At 41.2% G+C, this 22,773-nt stretch overlaps 1 protein-coding gene across 1 annotated transcript in view; it reads left to right on the top strand.

Annotated features, from left to right (window-relative positions):
• The first annotated feature begins 5,970 nt into the window (after positions 1 to 5,970).
• LOC103515699 (aminopeptidase N-like) overlaps positions 5,971 to 22,773 on the top strand; it is a 20,202-nt gene continuing 3,399 nt past the window's right edge. Inside the window, 15 exon segments of the mRNA XM_026828300.1 lie at positions 5,971 to 6,165; positions 6,862 to 7,076; positions 7,206 to 7,613; positions 8,611 to 8,772; positions 9,040 to 9,071; positions 11,292 to 11,322; positions 11,682 to 11,865; positions 12,742 to 12,942; positions 13,331 to 13,501; positions 13,504 to 13,533; positions 13,934 to 14,162; positions 15,041 to 15,240; positions 16,430 to 16,711; positions 17,157 to 17,344; positions 21,769 to 21,942. Of these exon segments, the coding sequence (XP_026684101.1) occupies positions 6,088 to 6,165; positions 6,862 to 7,076; positions 7,206 to 7,613; positions 8,611 to 8,772; positions 9,040 to 9,071; positions 11,292 to 11,322; positions 11,682 to 11,865; positions 12,742 to 12,942; positions 13,331 to 13,501; positions 13,504 to 13,533; positions 13,934 to 14,162; positions 15,041 to 15,240; positions 16,430 to 16,711; positions 17,157 to 17,344; positions 21,769 to 21,942 (2,585 nt within the window). The 5' untranslated portion in view covers positions 5,971 to 6,087.

Below are 22,773 nucleotides of genomic sequence, written 5' to 3'. Positions count from 1 at the left end.
GTAGGCGATGACGTCACATCAAATGTCCAGAGCAAAGCTCCCTCGCAGGCAATGCATTAATGTGTTTGTGCGCATACGATTGTACGCAGTTCTTTCTGCTCCTCCGCTAGCGCGCTTGCATAGTGGCGCTACCTAACGGACGAAAAAAACAACTGCGTAGAGTCTGACGTCACACACATTTGAACTCTTTCATTAGAACGGAAAATAAAAATTGAATTTTCGACCTTTTACAGTTATTTCTTTGGAGTTTTTTTCCTCAACTTTTTACATAGGAATCGACCATTTATTTATAATATTTACCCATTTGCAACTGCTCCATTGAAAATACATAGCACAAATTAATTGACAATAAAATCACCGGTAGGAAAATATACGGGGTGAACTCAGTAAAATAATTGTTATACAGTGAGGACTCATTTGATGGTGAAAAGTGCTGGATAAATTCTTCCGATAATTACCTACCTCAAAGGCAGTGAACAATATTCGTCAATGAAGAATACCTGATACAAACACAGCAAGATGAAGACGGGGTAAGTTGAGACTTTTACTTGAATTTATTATGGTGCGATTAAGTCTAAAAATAGCTGAACTTGAAGAGAAATGGAAACAAAAGAGCCTTCACGGAAGATTTAAATCACAACTAGATGATTGTCAGATTGTCACTCAAGTTCCAGTGATTGGTTGAAGCCTCAGAGTTCAATATATTGCGAGACAGAGGGATTTATCTTAGCTATTCAAGATCAAGTAATCAAAACCAAGAACTACATGAAACACATACTAAAGCTAGATATTCCAGATGATAAGTGTCGTGTATGTCACCAAGGTTCTGAGACTATTCAACATATTACCTCTGCATGCTCATCATTGGCCAACTCTGAATACCTGTATAGACATAATCTGTCCGCCAAAATTATCCACCAATTTATTGGAAACACACATGGACTAATCAACAACAAAGATCCCCATTATAAGTATGATCCAGAACCTATATTAGAAAATGAAAGTCATAAACTGTATTGGGACACAACAATCATAACTGATCGAAGACTTCCTGCAAATCGCCCTGATATTGTACTCATTGACAAGATTCAAAAGAATGTAAAATTAATTGACATTGCCCATCCCAATGATCACAACATATTAATAACAATGGGCGAAAAAATCCGGAAGTACCAAGACCTGGGGATAGAAATCAAAGACATGTGGAATATGGACAAAGTTGAAATTGTACCAGTTGTTGTATCCACTAATGGATTAATTCATCCCAGTCTGTACGAACACATTAAGAAGATACAACTTCCTCATTATATCATACAGAAAGTACAGAAGAATGTCTTGCTGGAAACATGTCGCATTGTCCGAAAATTCATCAGCACCTGAAGATATTTCATCTCCCCTACATGCTGACATCTATGTTTGCTTTGTTAGCCCATAGATGTATCTGTTAAATACCATTTAAAAATAAATGAGAACATTCAATAATATTACTAATCCGTTGCAATAAACTCTCAAGAATACGTAAGATTAATAAAAATAAGCAACTTCCGTGGCCGAGTGGGTATCACACTAGGCTTGCACGCAGGAGGTCCGGGTTCGATTCCCGGCGGGGCCGAGGTTTTTTCGGCTCTGTGCTTGGAATTCGGGGTACACTCAGCCTCGTGAGGACAATCGAGTAGCGACCAGTGGCGGCATTACCAGAGTAAAAAGAAAAATTATCAGATATGTCAGAAATAGTAAAGGAGGCTCTTAGTAATGCTGTGATATCCACAAAATTGTGAAGAAGCTCTCAGCTTCACCACAAAGAAATCGTGATTTAGATTAATACATAGTAATAGTATAGTGCTTATCTATACTGCTTGCATAGGACTGAAAAATCCCTTTACAGTACTACTATTATTGTGGTCAAATTCTCAAATTATATAGAGGATAAAATTCCATACCTAGGGGGGGGGGGGGGGGGGGGGGGGGGCAGGCTGCCCACCTAGAAATTTTCAAAAAGTATGCAACCTTGAAGGGGCTACACAAAAGGTTTGAAAAAATCGCCTGCGGCGCTGAAAATTTTACTTTTGGTGAGACTGGATTTCTCCAAAATTATGGACCAAAATTTTCGCCTGCGGCGCTCTAATTTATTTTGCTCACTTTAGCGTTCAGTTAAAATTAGGATGAGAAAATATCTAGCAAAATTTTCGCCTGCGGCACTCTATTTTATTTTGCTCACTTTAGCGTTCAGCGAAAATTAGGATAAGAAAATATCTACGAATTAGGTACGTCAAAAATTAACTTGTGACATTCATTTTTGTAGACGGGGGGGGGGGGGTAGGTACCTACCCTTAAACCGCGGCTGCCCCCCCTAGACCCCATGCTGGCTACGCCCATGAACATCTGCTTAATGTAGTCTCTTGAAAAACAACACAGCTTACAACCATTTTGCCAACTTTTTCAAGGCAAATCAATGAAGACGTACGATGAGACCACCGTTGTTACCTACAGTTCCCTATATCAAACCTCTTAAATAAAATATTATTATGGCGCAATAGCTCTTGAATAAAATATTATTATGGTGCAATAGCTCTTGAATAAAATATTATTATGGTGCAATAGCTCTTGAATAGAATATTATTATGGTGCAATAGCTCTTGAATAAAATATTATTATGGTGCAATAGCTCTTGAATAAAATATTATTATGGTGGAATAGCTCTATCGATATTTGAAAAACACGGATGTTTCTACCCTCATTTCAACAGAGAGTAATGTATTTTTCCCCGTTTTAAAAATCTTTTTAGATTACAGTGGCCCTCAGTTTAACAGGTTTCATAGAGGGAACTGTAAAACTGCTAAGGTCTTTTTTTTTTTCTTTTTTCCTTTAGGCGCTTTAACATTGATAAATGACAGGTCGTTCGCGCCGATTCCACACTGCGATTATATTTTAGTATACAGGTTCAGTTTTTTTTCAAAGAGGATAACAGGGAGTCGACGCTTTCGACGTCATCTGACAGAGCAGGAGGTGTTGGAAGTGAGACTCGGATATGCCGGTGGAGGGCGCAGGTGAGGATGTGTTGTACAGAGAGTATCTCACCACACCTACAGGTAGACGGAGGGGCACGTTTGATGCTAAGGTCTTATCGTCCCGAAAGCAAAGAGAAAGATAGCAAAGAGAAAGATAGCAAAGAGAAAAACGAACCTTCTCGGTTTGGGATAAACTCCGCCCCGGGCGGGAAAACTTTCAATTAAAAAAAAAAAAAAAAAATCAATAAGTAATCTAAAAAAACTGGAAAAGCTTCATAATAAATTTAGATTTAGGTTTTGGGACAATAGCATCTTTCATTAAAAGAAGACTTGGATGTAGAGCCCAAGTCCGCTTTAGATCTCCTGAAAATTAGTAAAAGTGGACTTACAGTCTTTTCTTGACTTCACCCCTCCAACTTATTGCCTGTCTTATAGTATGCTTGTCCAAAAACACACCACACTGGACGTTGCTTAACTAAACGGTTTCTGAAGAGGTAGGTAAGATATGTAGGTGTAGGCATAATTTCATTGAAACAAACTTGGCAGGATTCTACGTCGCGACAATTTACAATTTTGTTGTAAATGTAGCATTAACACAATGAACATTGGGACAATGAATGTTGTAAGTCAGTGGTTCTCAAACTTTTTTTGGCCGCGGAGCACCAAGCAACTGCTGTAAACTCTACGGAGCACCCCCTCCAACCCTTTAGGAATTTTTAAAAATAATTCGGAATGATTCGGAAATGTTCATCAGCGTACGGTCCGTACGGCTTGTTCGGAGGAAGATAGACTATTAGAAAGCCAGCCGCCCCGGGCAGAGATTCAACCTGCGAACTAGCGCTTACAAGGTAGACGCGCTCCTTTAAAAGGTAAAGAGGCTAGTGCTCCAATTTTTTCTCGAGTGCCGTCAGCAAATTTGTGTCGGTGTGTAGAAACCTATAATTAGAATGTAGCAATTGTAGCATGACAGACATACAAGATGGCAGACGCGCTACCCTCCTAGCTAGGTTTTAAACTAGCTCAGACCTCTTCAATCCGGTGGGTCTCGGAACGAAATTACTTTCCTTCGTACAGGATAAGGAAAGTAAAAAGCAGTTTTACCTTTCCTTTGGGGACAAGCTACCCGCTTCAGCCAGCCTAAGTAGGGCCGGGAAAAGGCAGCAGCCGGATACCAACCATGCACGCCCAACTTGAGAGATATATATAGGTATTGGGAACTGGTATAATCTACACCGAGCCGCTAGCTGATTATATGAAGCCGAAAATTCGCCATATTTTTGAAACAAGCGCATCTTTTAACATAGATTCATCGAAAATCTCCTACCCTCCCTCCATTTCCCTTTCTTCCTCCAAAAGAGGCCACTAGATAACTAGTGGTTAGTAGTAGCCTACTGCTGGAGCAAAGGGACTTTTCAGTCCTATGCGAGCAGTATAAATAAGCACTATTAATATTACAGACAAAAGCGGCTCAACTGAGAACTGAGCCCGGCCACTGTCAGACAGATCTGGGTCTGTCAGACAGTCGAAGTGTGGGTGGCCAATCAGAGGGACACTATTTGCTTTCTTGTGTCAGTGCAAAAAGCTCTTTTTTCGGAAGTCCAAAATTAGTACGTGCAAAGTAGCTCTTCCTTGGTTTCACAAATTGTTGAAGTTACAAAGACCGGGTTATGGAGGAAGGGGGGGGGATTAAACCAATAAGTGGTTCATCCAGACAGAGTTCCGCCAATAGAACATGACGTAAATCCTCTTCCTTCTAATATATGACTTCATGTCATTTTAGCCCTTGTATGCTCGACTGATCTTTCAAAGCCAGCGGTGATAGCGCGTTGTGTACATTAGTTCCCCGTTGAATACAAATGGTTCACCGAGCACTGAGGATTAGCAACATTGTGCGTGGTTGATTTTCATTAAAAGAAGACTTGGATGTAGAGCCCAAGTCCGTTTTTAGATCTCCTGAAAATTAGTAAAAGTGGACTTACAGTCTTTTCTTGACTTCACCCCTCCAACTTATTGCCTGTCTCATAGTATGCTTGTCCAAAAACACACCACACTGGACGTTGCTTAACTAAACGGTGAACGTGTAGCGCTCATGCACAGGTCTACCAAGTCCCATCAAAGTACATGCCATTAATATTTATGAGCACTAGAGTGAACTTTTGAGTTGTATGGCCGCCATACACGCCATACATACACGCTACACCACTGCTTATTTACCTAACCATTTGTTATAAAAATTAATGTCGGGTACCTTTGTCGGGTATTAATGTCGGGTACATTACTTAAGTAGGTCGCGGCAATTTGTTCGTACGTACACTGAGGAAAAGAACTGCTTATCCCAAAAGGGGATTAACATAATAGGGTGTCGCAAGCCCAATCTGCCCAATTGAGTGATTGAATTTCGGAACTAAAACTAATAGGTATCTATACATATCAGGAAGCTCGACACTATAGCATTCCAACACGCTTAAGTCCTACTTGTGGCACCCTATCAGATTTTATTTTTTCCTCAGTGTACCACTGGCGTATATCACCAATCCGCAGCCTTTGCACTTTGGTTGACTAAACAAAAATCGACTTTCATGTCCTCATTTAGGGGAACACGGGGCAAAACGGTAATCCCGGGCAAAACGATACCCCACCCTTTTTATCTATCCTTTTGTGTTGCTCGTCTGTTTCAGTGTTTCCCACCACGTCCGAGAACCCTCCGCCCAAGTACACCCGGTACAGTCACAATGACCCTTCCAGTGAGGGCAGAATCCTCCTGAACGAAGTCCCCCTAGCGGTGGATGTGTACCACTGGCGTATATCACCAATCCGCAGCCTTTGCACTTTGGTTGACTGAACAAAAATCGACTTTCATGTCCTCATTTAGGGGAACATGGGGCAAAACGGTAACCCCGGGCAAAACGATACCCCACCCTTTTCATCTATCCTTTTGTGTTGCTCGTCTGTTTCAGTGTTTCCCACCACGTCCGAGAACCCTCCGCCCAAGTACACCCGGTACAGTCACAATGACCCTTCCAGTGAGGGCAGAATCCTCCTGAACGAAGTCCCCCTGGCGGTGGATGAGACAACTAAAATGTTGAACCACAAAGACCCGCAGCAGAACCATACGAGTGAGAACAACATCAACTTGGACCCAGGACTTGATGTTGAGGTAATTCAAAAGAGTCAAATGCAGAACTTTTACTGCAGGAGTAAAGAGAGTCAGTCCTACTCGGGCAGGATAAACAAGGTATAGGTATTCTACTCCAGGGGTAGCCAACCTTGTATGGGTCCCAAGCTACTCAGATGACTAAGAGACCCTTGGGAAGCTACCTTTTAGTCAGGGAACCAAAAACTTACGACGTAAATTTTTTGGTTCCCATTAGAGTTGTACTTGTGCAACTTGCGAGCTACCGGTAGCTCGCAATCGACGGTTTGGAGATCCCTGTTCTATTCTACATAGGTAGGTATGTTCCAGAAATCCTCTACTAAACCCCTTTGTCTTTTCTTAAGGGTTTAGAATTTTTTGATATGTACCCATACAGCATTTTCGAGAAATCCCTTTAATCTTATAAACGGCAAGGACAGATGAGACTTCTAGCCGTTCAAAAGCTTCGGCACAAGCTTCAGCTTTTACGGATGGGTATACCATTTGTTAACTATTTATTTGATGAGAGAGTTGTGTTCTGAAAAATCAATAAATGGAAACTTATAAAATTAAAAGACGATTAGGTTGACTACTGAGACCTAGGTAGGCAGGTCTCAGTGATTCAATTGCTAAATGGAATAAATTTGAGTAATGCAGAATGCAGGGTTATACCCACTAGAAAGCTGAAAAACACTGCTGATCACAATCTTCTGTTATCAGGTCAAAAAAGCAAAGGCGGTCAAAACTCCAGACTTCGTCCACATCAACGTGAAGCTCCTCTCCGTTTGTCTGGTGGTCGTCCTCGCCATTCTTCTCATCAACACGTCCCTCTTCGCGTACAAATACTACCAATGCAAAGCGACCAGCGACTCCAGCCCAACAAGGAATCTAATAGCCGAGCTGTTCAAAGTGGAAGAGAAAACAACCAAAGCCAAATTCAACGGCCGACTCCCAACGGACGTCAAACCGCTGGCGTACAGGATCAAAATCCTTCCGTTCCTCATTGAAAACAACTTTACTATAGCCGAGCTGTTCAAAGTGGAAGAGAAAACAACCAAAGCCAAATTCAACGGCCGACTCCCAACGGGCGTCAAACCGCTGGCGTACAAGATCAAAATCCTTCCGTTCCTCATTGAAAACAACTTTACGTTCCTAGGCGAGGTTTGGATCCATGTGGAAGTGTCACAGACCACGAACAATATAACGCTGCACATGAATGACCTGACGATCCTGGAGCGAAGCATCAAACAAGTGGACAATAGAAGCGCCAACTGGGAGTCCGATGAAGGCACTTCGTTGACGATCGGCCAGGTTCGGAATGACACGATCAATCAGTTTATGGTGTTTGAACTGGAGGATGAACAGTTCTGGGCGACCAAGAGATATGTTTTGTACATCAAGTATGTGGGCAAGCTGAACGATCAAATGCGAGGCCTGTACAGATCCAGCTACGAAGTCAATAACACCAAGAGGTAAGGAGATTTCTAGCTTTCAGTGCTCATCAGATGTAGGTACCCGCCCACAGGGAGCGCGGTAGCGTTCCGCCCTGCAAAGACAAAAAAGTTTGATCGTGATACTAAGAGATAGTATACGCCACAGTTCCAACCTACGTATACCTAGATAGAAAAACAAACATTTGTGTCGGACGAACTTGTTATTCGTTTGAAATGTCCATAATACCTACGAGTACCTAATATCTACAAGAATAAAATGGATTTATTTACCTCAAGCAACTTGAGTCATCTATTTAAGAAGAGGCTGTTTCTAGAATCGCTCAAACAGGTAAGTAGATTAAGGAGCGCAGTAGTGACCCCCCCCCCATGTCAAAACAGTTTGACAGCGCTGTAATATGTTATGTCCGAAAAGCATTCCCACTTCCACAGCTCCAACCTACGTATACCTAGATAGAAAAAGAAACATTTGTGTCGGACGAACTTGTTATTCGTTTGAAATGTCCATAATACGAATACCTAATATCTACAAGAATAACATGGATTTATTTACCTCAAGCACTTGAGTCATCTATTTAAGAAGAGGCTGTTTCTAGAATCACCTCTTTCTCAAATAGGTAAATAGCTTGAGGAGCGCAGTAGTGATCCCCCCCCCATGTCAAAACAGTTTGACAGCGCTATAATATGTTACATCCGAAAAGCAGTCCCACTTTCACAGCTCCAACCTACGTATACCTAGATAGAAAAAGAAACATTTGTGTCGGACGAACTTGTTATTCGTTTGAAATGTCCATAATACGAGTACCTAATATCTACAAGAATAAAATGGATTTATTTACCTCAAGCACTTGAGTCATCTATTTAAGAAGAGGCTGTTTCTAGAATCGCCTCTTTCTCAAATAGGTAAGTAGATTAAGGAGCGCAGTAGTGCTCCACCCCCCGCCCCCCATGTCAAAACAGTTTGACAGCGCTATAATATGTTACATCCGAAAAGCATTCCCACTTTCTGATCTCCCAGGTGGATTATGGCGAGTCAATTTCAAGCGACAGATGCAAGACGAGCCTTTCCCTGTTTTGATGAACCTTCTCTGAAAGCCAAGTTTGCCATCAGCATCGGCAGACTACCCAACATGACGGCAATATCCAATATGCCTCTGAAAGATGGAAACCAGAGCGATCCGTAAGTATTATAATATGCCTCTTATAAAAAATGGAAACTATAGTGAACTGTTAGTATTGAGCGCAAGTGTGGACTATGGATTCGTAGAAGCTTAACCCATCCTTCAGGTCATGGTTATGTACCGGGTTGGGTTAGGTTCGGATTGGTTGGGTTAGGATATCGTTTCTACAGTTTGGTATGGGAGAAGTAACTTAAGCTATCCTTGCTAGCCTAACCCGGTACATAACCACGACCTCAGCGCTATTTGTCCCTACGCCTAAGCCTCAGATTGGGCTTTTTGTGTATGGTGGACTGGGAAAGTGAGATTCAATCAGTGGAAGTAAGTTCTGAAAGAATTCTTGGATTTTCTTTTTTATTTCCTATAGGTTCACAATAGATAAATGAAAGTTTCTGCAACCACCCAGCTTAGTGTGCGACTATCCTAAGGCCTCCTTGACAAAAATGAACTAACAGTGATCTAGGATCCTAGGCAGGTTTTGTTAGCACTTATGCTATGGACACTGTTTTTTCATCTAAATCTCGGGCTTGGGCTTTAATTCTCACTGGCTTTTCTTCTTTGCCAGTAGGTAGGTACATTATTATTTATTATTATTATGATTATTATTATTAATAATGGAAATTAGTTTATTTATTTACTATTATTTTCATTTAACTACCTATTATTATTATTGTCGATAGTTTGTCTCTTTCTTGCTGACAGGTACCTAATACAAAAAATGTTTCAATTTAGTTTACACATTTCATATTTTTACTCTATTTCTTTTAATATTTTTCCATTTTTTTCTATTAAAGTGAATATATCCGTGATGGATTCAATCAATAGCTATTTTATTCCTCTAAACTCACATATAATTAGATTTCAGCCATTAATAATTTTTATTGAAGAAATATGGCAAAAACTGAGGTGGGCCAATAATTGGAACCAAATGGGCGAATAATAGGAACATCATTCTGAAAAGTGGGCGAATAATAGGAACACTCGCCTTTTTTCACTTGATGGAAAATTTCGGAAAATTGGTAGACCATTATTATTTCGCTATAAATACATTCTATTAAGGACTAAATTCCGCTTCAAATGAACATAAGATCATCATTCCAAAATGCGATGAAATTTGGTATGCTATCCCGGTATGGTCCAAGGACGCGACTGTAACAATTTGGTAAAAATCGGACAGTCATGCCTCTTATAAAAAATGGAAACTATAGTGAACTGTAAGTATTGAGCGCAAGTGTGGACTATGGATTCGTAGAAGCTTAACCCATCCTTTAGGTCATGGTTATGTACCGGGTTGGGTTAGGTTCGGACTGGTTGGGTTAGGATATCGTTTCTACAGTTTGGTATGGGAGTGGTAACTTAAGCTAACCTTGCTAACCCAACCCGGTACATAACCACGACCTCAGCGCTATTTGTCCCTACACCTATTCCAAAATAATTAGGACCAGAGATATAAGCGTTTTTGTCTGGAAAAACTCTTAGGTGGGCGAATAAATGGTACACTTACCCTAATTAAAATGTTTTTCTTTTGTGAAAATTAAGCAATCTCAGTGGTGTACCTATACCTACCTAGTGGTTAGCGCGGTCGATATTGGATCTGGAGGTTGGCGAATCGAGTTCCAGTCGTCGTAAATTTCGGGATTATCTTCCATTGATCTTAAAACAAATACTTATAATAAATTAAGTTTCTATTTTCAAAGTAATAAAAATTATAAAAAAATTCAGAGTAATACAACGTAAATTATAAATCATAAATGCTTGAAAATTATATCCACACGTGCTTTTTTTTTAACATATTAGAGAGTAGTACAACGTAAATTATAAATCATAAATGCTTGAAAATTATATCCACACGTGCTTTTTTTTAACATGTTAGTTTGGTTAGTTAGTCAGTTAACTAGCTCTCTATAGTTAATTCTTTTTTACTACCTAATTTGAACACCCTAAAATGTTAAAATCAACAATCACTTTCAAGTCACCCAGAAATAGTATCTCAATGCGTAAGTCATCAATATGGGATAAATGATAATATGGGTTAGGAAATAAAATTACTATTTATTATTTTATAAATGGTTTCTTCCTTTCTTCTTATCTCTTTCTTGTTTTTATCAGCTTTCTTTCGATCACCTTTTCATGTGGGATTTTCTTTATTTTTATGGTATTAATAACTTATTTGTTTTTTACTTTACTTAGCACTTAAACAAGTCTTTTCTTCTTCTTCTTCTTTGCTTTTTACTTTACTTAGCACTTAAACAATTGTCTTTCCTTCTTCTTCTTCTTCTTCTTCTTCTTCTTCTTCTTCTTTTTCTTCTCCTTCTCCTCCTCCTCTTCTTATTCCTCTTCCTCCCCCTCCTCCTTCTTTTCTATAGATTCCCCCTTTTACCTTCTCTATAATTTTCTTCGGGATGTAAATACCTACCTACCTACTTTTTTCCTTTCTTCTTTCAAGTAATGAATTAATAATTAACACACCTTTATCTCTCATGTCCATTGATAAATTGTAAATTTCATATTTTTTGATAAGACTTGGAAAACTTTGGCCTCATAACGTTCAGGTTAGAAAATCGAATTTAAGAATTTCAAGATGTTAATGTTTTAGAACAGCGATTCTCAAACGGGGTACGCGAGAGGTCCTCCGGGGGTGCGAGAAAAAAAAGTAGGTACTGGCGGACAAAAAATAGCAAAAGCAAATTTCGACGGTTTATCACCGCAGTAGGTACTGCTCCTAAGTTAAGTGAATGATTTTCTTCATACCACTGCACTGAATTCAAAATGACAATCGGTAGTTTAATTGTAAAACACATTATGAGTACCAGTCACTTGATTGGGCTTCTTGCACCCTAGTATTTTTCTGTAGACCCGACTCACCCGACCCGAGGGCAAGTCAATTCAGATCCAACCCGCTTGCTTTCAGGGAGAACTCGATGTTATATGATGAACAAATCTCCACTAACTATCACAAGGAGAGAATTGCCACGATCGTTGCCCATGAGTTGGCTCATCAGTGGTTTGGAAATTTGGTGACACTCGCGTGGTGGAATGATCTTTGGCTCAACGAGGGGTTTGCCAGCTATATCGAATACTTCGGGGTCGACAGTGTAAGTCATTTTAGGTTGATCGTCTTGTAAGCTGTGTCCACACATAGTCAATGTGGACACACCTTTACATATCCGACATGCGGTTTTACTTTGTTACAACACTTTTATTCTGGCATACTTTATAGTTTGATAGAGTGAACTGTAACTGCTAAGGTCTTATCCCACTGAAAGCGAAGAGGGGAGGAAGATAGACTATTAGAAAGCCAGCCGCCCCGGGCAGAGATTCAACCTGCGACCTAGCGCTTACAAGGTAGACGCGCTCCTTTAAAAGGTAAAGAGGCTAGTGCTCCAATTTTTCTCGAGTGCCGTCAGCAAATTTGTGTCGGTGTGTGGAAACCTATAATTAGAATGTAGCATGACAGACATACAAGATGACAGACGCGCTACCCTCCTAGCTAATGATCTTTGGCTCAACGAGGGGTTTGCCAGCTATATCGAATACTTCGGAGTCGACAGTGTAAGTCATTTTAGGTTGATCGTCTTGTATGCTGTGTCCACACATAATCAATGTGGACACACCTTTACATATCCGACATGCGGTTTTACTTTGTTACAACACTTTTATTCTGGCATACTTTATAGTTTGATAGAGTGAACTGTAACTGCTAAGGTCTTATCGTACCGAAAGCGAAGAGGGGAGGAAGATAGACTATTAGAAAGCCAGCCGCCCCGGGCGAAGATTTAACCCGTGCTTACAAGGTAGACGCGCTCCTTTAAAAGGTAAAGAAGCTAGTGCTCCAATTTTTCTCGAGTGCCGTCAGCAAATTTGTGTCGGTGTGTAGAAACCTATAATTAGAATGTAGCATGACAGACATACAAGATGGCAGACGCGCTACCCTCCTAGCTGGGTTTTAAATGCATTCCATTTTCCCCCAGGTCGAGCACACCTGGAAAATCAAGGACATCTTCGTCGTGGACGAGCTACAGAACGTGTTCTTCCTGGACGCCCTCAAATCCTCCCATCCTGTCCATGTGGAGGTGTCACATCCAGACGAAATCACGGAGATATTCGACAAGATCTCCTACAGCAAGGGCTCGTCCCTGCTACGCATGGCGGAGCACTTTCTCACCACTGAGGTGGGTATATTTATTGAACAGCCTCGTGAGGAAAATCAGTATGTAATATTCGATGGCCGGTCGAGTGTGGACACACCTTTAGGATTCGATATTTGGAAAATCCTACAATGCTGCAGTCAGCATTGCAGTGACAATAACACAAAGGAAATTCCATTTATTTATTTAGGTACACCTATACGACGATACGACACGACAACGATACGACGATGTCGTCATTGATTTCTCAACATGACTCTTTGAGCTTTTTCATCAGAATAACAGATAAAAATTTAATTTTGGACCATTTAAAGTTACTTTTTCGGAGTTCTGACCTCAGATAAGGATTTTTCACAACTTTTCACGTGGAAATCGACCTTTTATTCGTAATGTGCAACTGCTTCATTTGCAGGTCCTGAAACTCGGCCTCCAAAAGTACATCAAGAAGAAAGCGATGGGCAGCTCCACTCAGGCAGAGTTGTGGGCATTCCTCACGAATGCGGGTCATGAGATGCGTACCCTGCCTGAAAAGATGGATGTAGAGACTATCATGAATACTTGGACCCTACAGACGGGATTTCCGTACGCATGGCGGAGCACTTTCTCACCACTGAGGTGGGTATATTTCATTGAACAGCCTCGTGAGGAAAATTAGTATGTAATATTCGATGGCCGGTCGACTATGTGTGAACACACCTTTAGGATTCGATATCTGGAAATTCCCACAATGCTGCAGTCAGCATTGCAGTGACAATAACACAAAGGAAATTCTATTTATTTATTTATTTACACCTATACGACGATACGACATGACAACGATACGACGTCGTACGATGTCTTCATTGATTTCTCAACATGACTCTTTGAGCTTTTTCATCAGAATGACAGATGAAAATTTGATTTTGGACCATTTAAAGTTACTTTTTCTGAGTTCTGACCTCAGATAAGGATTTTTCACAACTTTTCACGTGGAAATCGACCTTTTATTCGTAATTTGCAACTGCTTCATTTGCAGGTCCTGAAACTCGGCCTCCAAAAGTACATCAAGAAGAAAGCAATGGGCAGCTCCACTCAGGCAGAGTTGTGGGCATTCCTCACCAATGCGGGTCATGAGATGCGTACCCTGCCTGAAAACATGGATGTAGAGACCATCATGAATACTTGGACCCTACAGACGGGATTTCCGGTCATCAGGGTGGCGCGGGATTATGATGCGGGATCTGCTGTTGTTAAACAGGTGAGAGGTCTTGGTTTTACTTTAATAATAATAGTGCTTATTTATACTGCTCGCACAGAACTGAAAGGTTGTGTAAAAAAATGTAAAATAAATTATTTTAAATGGACCATCTAACGATTGTTTGATAAAATACGACTATTGTAAGTAGGAGTAGGTAGATATGTATGTCTTCTGTAATACGGTGATGAATTGATGATAAAATGAAATTAATGGTAGTACCTATTTGTTATCAATTACCCGTAATGGATTACCTACAGTGGCGTAGCGTGGTCTAAATTCAAGTGTAGGGCGTGTAGCGCTCATGCACAGGTCTACCAAGTCCCATCAAAGTACATGCCATTAATATTTATGAGCACTAGAGTGAACTTTTGAGTTGTATGGCCGCCATACACGCCATACATACACGCTACACCACTGCTTATTTACCTACCATTTGTTATCAAAATTAATGTCGGGTACCTTTGTACATTGCTTAAGTAGGTCGCGGCAATTTATTCGTACGTACACTGAGGAAAAGAACTGCTTATCCCAAAAGGGGATTAAGATAATAGGGTGTCGAAAGCCCAATCGAGTAATTGAATTTCGGTACTAAAACTAATAGGTAGGAAGCTCGACACTATAGCATTCCAACACGCTTAAGTCCTACTTGTGGCACCCTATCAGATTTTATTTTTTCCTCAGTGTACCACTGGCGTATATCACCAATCCGCAGCCTTTGCACTTTGGTCGACTAAACAAAAATCAACTTTCATGTCCTCATTTAGGGTAACACGGGGTAAAACGGTAACCCCGGGCAAAACGGTAACCCCGGGCAAAACGGTAACCCCGGGCAAAACGATACCCCACCCTTTTCATCTATCCTTTTGTGTTGCTCGTCTGTTTCAGTGTTTCCCACCACGTCCGAGAACCCTCCGCCCAAGTACACCCGGTACAGTCACAATGACCCTTCCAGTGAGGGCAGAATCCTCCTGAACGAAGTCCCCCTGGCGGTGGATGAGACAACTAAAATGTTGAACCACAAAGACCCGCAGCAGAACCATACGAGTGAGAACAACATCAACTTGGACCCAGGACTTGATGTTGAGGTAATTCAAAAGAGCAAATACAGAACTTTTACTGAGGGAGTAAGGAGAGTCAGTCCTGCTCGGGCAGGATAAACAAGGTATAGGTATTCTACTCCATGCAGGGGTAGCCAACCTTTTATGCGTCCCGAGCTACTCAGATGACTAAGAGACCCTTGGGAAGCTACCTTTTAGTCTGGAAACCAAAAACTTACGACGTGAATTTGTGGTTCCCATTAGAGTTGTAGGTACTTGTGCGACTGTCCGTGAGCTGCGAGCTACCAAAAAACCTCTTGCGAGCTACCGGTAGCTGGCAATCGACGGTTTGGAGATCCCTGTTCTATTCTACATAGGTAGGTATGTTCCAGAAATCCTCTACTAAACCCCTTTGTCTTTTCTTAAGGATTTAGAATTTTTTAATATGTACCCATACAGCATTTTCGAGAAATCCCTTTAATCTTTTAAACGGCAAGGATAGATGAGACTTCTAGCCGTTCAAAAGACGATTAGGTTGACTGCTGAGACCTAGGTAGGCAGGTCTCAGTAGTTCAATTGCTAAATGGAAGAAATTTGAGTAATGCATAATGCAGGGTTATACCCACTAGAAAGCTGAAGAACACTGCTGATTACCATCTTCTGTTATCAGGTCAAAAAAGCAAAGACGTTCAAAACTCCATTTTTGATATGTACCCATACAGCATTTTCGAGAAATCCCTTTAATCTTATAAACGGCAAGGACAGATGAGACTTCTAGCCGTTCAAAAGCTTCGGCACAAGCTTCAGCTTTTACGGATGGGTATACCATTTGTTAACTATTTATTTGATGAGAGAGTTGTGTTCTGAAAAATCAATAAATGGAAACTTATAAAATTAAAAGACGATTAGGTTGACTACTGAGACCTAGGTAGGCAGGTCTCAGTGATTCAATTGCTAAATGGAATAAATTTGAGTAATGCAGAATGCAGGGTTATACCCACTAGAAAGCTGAAAAACACTGCTGATCACAATCTTCTGTTATCAGGTCAAAAAAGCAAAGGCGGTCAAAACTCCAGTTTTCAGCACAAATCCAGAAACAAAAGAGTTTTCATAGCAGGAACACAACCCCGACCAAAAATTGTGACTTTCCCGAGAAATGAATAGATCATCCTTAAAGGGAATTCAGCTAAAAACTCGATTGGTTTCAGGTATTTAGCCAAACACATGATTGGTTTCAGGTTACTACCGCGTCCTTTACGACGAGAAAAACTGGTACCTCATCATCGCCACTCTGCGTAATTCCACCACCTACAACACCATACACCTTCTGAACCGGGCCCAGTTAATTGATGACGCGATGAACTTGGCCCGGGCCGGACTACTGGACTATAAGATCGCTTTAGACGTCACGGCATACCTTCAGTATGAGACAGAGTTGGTACCTTGGCGTAGCGCCATGCAGGCCCTAGGCTACATTGAAGGACAGCTGTATCGGAGAGCTTACTTTGACAAGTACAAGGTAAGGAAAAGAGTCTGACTGGGGAACTTTACATAGGGAGGATAGGGATCAGCCTGAAATTTCCCTTGCTAAAGAAATAGCAAAGATTGAGTGCGAAATTTTTTTTGCGTAAATTCACTCGTAAAAAAATTATAGCCACAACCAAATGTCAATCATATCCTAGTTCTTAACCTTCTTCCACGAATCCACGCCAGCCTAGTTAGCTTCGTTGGTAGCGCGTCTGCCTTATAAGCGCTAGGCCGCGGGTTTGATTCCCGCCCGGGGCGGATTTTATCCTGAACGCATATTGTTCGTTCTCGGAACGGCTGGCTTTCTCCTATCCAGTCTTCCTTCTCTCTTCGATTTAGGGACGATAAGACCTTAGAAGTTACTGTTCTCTCTATAAAACCTCTTTAAAAAAACCTTCTTCTTAATCAAAATATTGACCTCTTCTTCCTTCGTTCAGAAATACTTGCTTCACATCATTCGTCCGATGTACGAGAGCATCGGTTTCGACGGCAGTCCCAAAGATGACCAGATGACCGTTTACAAGCGAGTGGATGTGTTGAACCGTGCGTGCATACTTGGCCTTAAGGATTGCGTACAGAAAGCGCTCAGCAAGTATCAGAATTGGATCAGTAACCCGTCCAAAATGTGAGTAGGTACCCTTTCGGCGATACATCCGGCGATACAAAGGTGTGCCCACCCATAGTCGACCGGCCGTACCCTTTATTCGGCGACAAGCTGCTTATTCCTCACAGTAACCTCGTAGATTCGTAGAAGCTTTAGAGCTCTTATCCTTTAGGGTTGTTTGCCCTAAGCCTCGGAGTGGAAATTAAACTCACCCAGATGGTCACCCATCCGGATACTAATCACGCAAAACGTTGCTAAACCTCAGTAAACCATTTGGAATTTGTGCCCGTGCTGGTAAATGGATTAGATTGGCTTATGATTGTTTGCCCTAAGCCTCGGAGTGGAAATTAAACTCACCCAGATGGTCACCCATCCGGATACTAATCACGCAAAACGTTGCTAAACTTCAGTAAACCATTTGGAATTTGTGCCCGTGCTGGTAAATGGATTAGATTGGCTTACAGCTTTTTGTGTATGGTGGACTGGGAAAGTGAGATTCAATCAGTGGAAGTAAGTTCTGAAAGAATTCTTGGATTTTCTTTTTTATTTCCAATAGGTAAGGCCAGCCACTCAGTATCAGGTAGAACTGACAACTTATGAGCACACACACCTAGTCACACCTGAACAGGTCTACCTGTGAGGTCTTAAAAAATGGAAACTATAGTGAACTGTAAGTATTGAGCGCAAGTGTGGACTATGGATTCGTAGAAGCTTAACCCATCCTTCAGGTCATTGTTATGTACCGGGTTGGCTCGGACTGGTTGGGCTAGGATATTGTTTCTACAGTTTGGTATGGGAGTGGTAACTTAAGCTAACCTTGCTAACCCAACCCGGTACATAACCACGACCTCAGCGCTATTTGTCCCTACGCCTAAGCCTCAGATTGGGCTTTTTGTGTATGGTGGACTGGGAAAGTGAGATTCAATCAGTGGAAGTATAACACCCATATTTATGAACAAAATGGCTCTTAAGTTCGTGCTAAGCATAATCTCAAGGCATTTGATTGGTCAATTTTGACTTGAGACTGATCTAAGAACGATCATTCTTGTTCATAAATGTAAGTTCTGAAAGAATTCTTGGATTTTCTTTTTTATTTCCTATAGGTAAGGCCAGCCACTCACTATCAGGTAGACCTGACAACTAATGAGCACACACACCTAGTCACACTATCAGGTAGACCTGACAGGTACACCTGAACAGGTCTGCCTGTGAGGTCGACGTGATAGTATGTGTGTTCTTCAAGTATCAGGTAGACCTGACAGGCGGACCTTTTCAGCCGTATCTGTCAGGTCTACCTGATACTGAGAGGCTGGCCTAACGAAAAATGTACGCCCTCATGCGACCCTTTCACTTTCAGAGAAAGGACCGGTCCATACGTCTGGGACCACTTCCAGGAGACGGTGTTCATGTCTACCTATCTGGTAGCCATGGCCGTTACGGACTTCAGCCATCGCGTACATAACGACGACCACAGCGGGTCCTTCCGGGTGTGGTCCCGCGAAGAGTACATCAACCAGACCGCGTACAGTTTGGACATTGGGCCCAGGCTGCTGAAATACTTTGAGAAGTATTTTGACTACCACTATCCCCTGGAGAAGACGGACATGATCGCCCTCCCTGATTTCGGCGCCGGTGCGATGGAAAACTTTGGCCTCATAACGTTCAGGTTAGAAAATCGAATTTAAGAATTTCAAGATGTTAATGTTTTAGAACAGCGATTCTCAAAGAGATCCTCCGGGGGTGCGAGAAAAAAAAAAATAAAAAAATAAGTAGGTACTAGCGGGCGGACAAAAAATAGTAAAAGCAAATTTCGACGGTTTATCACTGCAGTACTGCTCCTAAGTTAAGTGAATGATTTTCTTCATACCACTGCACTGAATTCAAAATGACAATCGGTAGTTTAATTGTAAAACACATCATGAGTACCAGTCACTTGATTGGGCTTCTTGCACCCTAGTATTTTTCTGTAGACCCGACCCAAGGGCAAATCAATTCAGATCCAACCCGCTTGCTTTCAGGGAGAACTCGATGTTGTATGATGAACAAATCTCCACCAACTATCACAAGGAGAGAATTGCCACGATCGTCGAATTAAAAATGACAATCGGTAGTTTAATTGTAAAACACATTATGAGTACCAGTCACTTGATTGGGCTTCTTGCACCCTAGTATTTTTTGTAGACCCGACCCGAGGGCAAGAAGCATCTCAATCGACAGTGAATATGAGGCAATATGCATTATGTAGCGTGTTTCAAAGATTTTGCATTGGATTGATGTGGTCTTTAAGCCATTGAATACCGTATAAACAAAATATAAAATACAAGGCTCTAATGATGGCCGGAGCCACAGGGTTTAAAATCGGTTTAAATTTAACTCTTGGATTAATAAAAGAGTTAAACTTTGGATTAAGCAAATCTTATTTGTTGATTTCAAAATGTTCAGTCAATAGATCAGTTGCGCTTACTTGGGTGATATTGCAAAGAAGTCATGGAGCAGGAAAAATGAGGACCAACGGAATTTTTCTTTTACGACTTCTAGATACCGAGATAAATCGTTTTAAAAAATACCGGTAAATCGTGAAGTTTGACGTCACGGCATACGCTCCCGTAGGTGATGACGTCATAATTTATGACTCCTGCTTCGTTTGTTTGCGCGCAAGCGTTTCTGCGCATTTTGACGTGAAATCTGACGTCACAACTCTTTGAACTTTTTCATTAGAACGGCAATTAAAAATTGAATTTTCGATCTTTTAAGGTTACTTTTTCGAAGTTTTAACCTCAGATTTGGATTTTTCACAACTTTTTACGTAGGAATCAACCTTTTATTTATAATATTTTCCCAATTGAAACTCCTCCATTAGATTGCTTGAATGAAATATTTAAACGGAATCCGAATTTAATTTCTGAACAGATTGCTTAATCCAAGGGTTAAACTTAAACCGAGATTAAACCCGGATTAAGGACTCAGGCAATATTTTCTGTCTGCTAAGAATTTGGCCCTTATTCTAAGCTTTTATTATTCTAAATTTTAAATGGAATTTAACAAACTAGTGTTTCTGTGAACTGTAGACCTCACTCAGATTCTTTTGCCTAAGCTGAGACTTTAAAAATAATGTCCTTTCATATCGACAATTATTGTTGTTTAACTTGGTACCTATTTGAATTTTGGACAAATTTACGATTTAGAAAAATGTCCTGCTTTGAAAAAATGTCTTCTGGGTAATCCTACGTAATACATAATTATGTATATATAATTGTAAATCTGTCTAAAAGACAGGTATCAACCGAGTTTCCTCCACTTCTCACGGTCCTGCGCATCTTCTTTCATCTCCTGGTAACTTCTCCCTCTTTTCACATCACTTATTAACCCGAATCTCATTCTACCTCTTCCTCTCTTTCCCTCGATTTTTCCTTCCATTATTCTTCTCTGGAGACAATTTCTACGAAGTATGTGTCCCAACCAAGATGTTTTCCTCTTTCTAATTGCCCCCATCAATGTTCTCTTTTCTCCCATTCTTTTCAACACTTCTTCATTTCTCACCTTATCTGTCCACTTCACACCTTCCATTCTTCTCCACAACCACATTTCAAAACTCTCTAAGTACTTCTCTTCTCTCCTTCTTATAATCCAACTTTCACACCCATATAACAGTACACTCCACACGTAACACTTTGCAAATCTTACTCTCAAACTAACTGGTATTTTTCTCGCCGTTAATAGATTTCTCACTTTCTTATAAGATGATTTAGCCATTCCTATTCTTGATTTAATTTCTTCCACAGAAGAAATAAGGGTAATAGAAAGTAAAAAATTATAGCCACAACCAAATGTCAATCATATCCTAGTTCTTAACCTTCTTCCACGAATCCACGCCAGCCTAGTTAGCTTCGTTGGTAGCGCGTCTGCCTTATAAGCGCTAGGCCGCGGGTTTGATTCCCGCCCGGGGCGGATTTTATCCTGAACGCATAACGTTCGTTCTCGGAACGGCTGGCTTTCTCCTATCCCGTCTTCCTTCTCTCTTCGATTTAGGGACGATAAGACCTTAGAAGTTACTGTTCTCTCTATAAAACCTCTTTCTAGGCCGCGGGTTTGATTCCCGCCCGGGGCGGATTTTATCCTGAACGCATAACGTTCGTTCTCGGAACGGCTGGCTTTCTCCTATCCTGTCTTCCTACTCTCTTCGATTTCGAGACGATAAGACCATAGCACAGTTCCCTCTGTCAAACCTCTTTAATCTTGGTCCAATTCTTTTTACTTCGATTTATCGAGCGTACCAAAATGCATTGATTTTTTTCGAAATATCGAGAGTTTTTCAAGGGACCGGACAGTTGCTTCGATTTATCGAGAGTTTCGAATTATCGAAGGTTTGAATTATCGAGAGTCGACTGTACCTACAACATGTTGCCTTTTAGGACCAACACCATTCCCTCGATTTTCTTTTCCAGTGAAAACATCCCGGTCAACCTGAAGTCCATCATCCTGTGCACGGGCATTCGGTGGGGCTTAAGTCAGGATTGGGATCAACTCTGGACCAAATACACCCAAGTGACCATCGCATCCGAGAAAGACATTTACCTGAGCGCCCTCGCTTGCTCCTCGGAATATTGGATTCTCTCGAGGTAAAGGTCATTGTAAATAGTGGTCGTTCGGGCCGGATTTTACTCAATTCTCAGCAGGAGCTACCAAATTGTACAAAGTAGTCCTTCGGGCCGGATCTATTTTATTAAATTCTCAACAGGAGCTACCAAATTGTACAAAGTGGTCCTTGGGTTCGAATACTGACCATCGCATCCGAGAAAGACATTTACCTGAGCGCCCTCGCTTGCTCCTCGGAATATTGGATTCTCTCGAGGTAAAGGTCATTGTACAAAGTGGTCCTTCGGGCCGGATCTATTTTATTAAATTCTCAACAGGAGCTACCAAATTGTACAAAGTGGTCCTTGGGTTCGAATACCGGCCAGGGCGGAAATTTTCTAACCAAACTTTTCCGTTCTTGGATAGGCATGGATGTAAAAGAATGTGCGTTGAAAACCATCGCATCCGAGAAAGACATTTACCTGAGCGCCCTCGCTTGCTCCTCGGAATATTGGATTCTCTCGAGGTAAAGGTCATTGTAAAAAGTGGTACTTCGGGCCGGATTTTACTCAATTCTCAGCAGGAACTACCGAATTGTACAAAGTGGTCCTTCGGGCCGGATCTATTTTATTAAATTCTCAACAGGAGCTACCCAAAGTGGTCCTTCGGGCCGGATCTATTTTATTAAATTCTCAACAGGAGCTACCAAATTGTACAAAGTGGTCCTTGGGTTCGAATACCCGCCAGGGCGGAAATTTTCTAACCAAACTTTTCCGTTCTTGGATAGGCATGGATGTAAAAGAATGTGCCTTGAAATAGGTACCTATTGAAAAGCTGTGCCGAGGTTAGTACGATCGCTTTACCAATGTTTTATC

This window comes from Diaphorina citri, unplaced genomic scaffold (genome assembly GCF_000475195.1).
Source record: "Diaphorina citri unplaced genomic scaffold, Diaci psyllid genome assembly version 1.1 scaffold1401, whole genome shotgun sequence".
NCBI lineage: Eukaryota > Metazoa > Arthropoda > Insecta > Hemiptera > Psyllidae > Diaphorina > Diaphorina citri.
The sequence above is the reverse complement of the archived record's forward strand: the minus strand, read 5'-3'. Positions and strand labels throughout refer to the sequence as shown.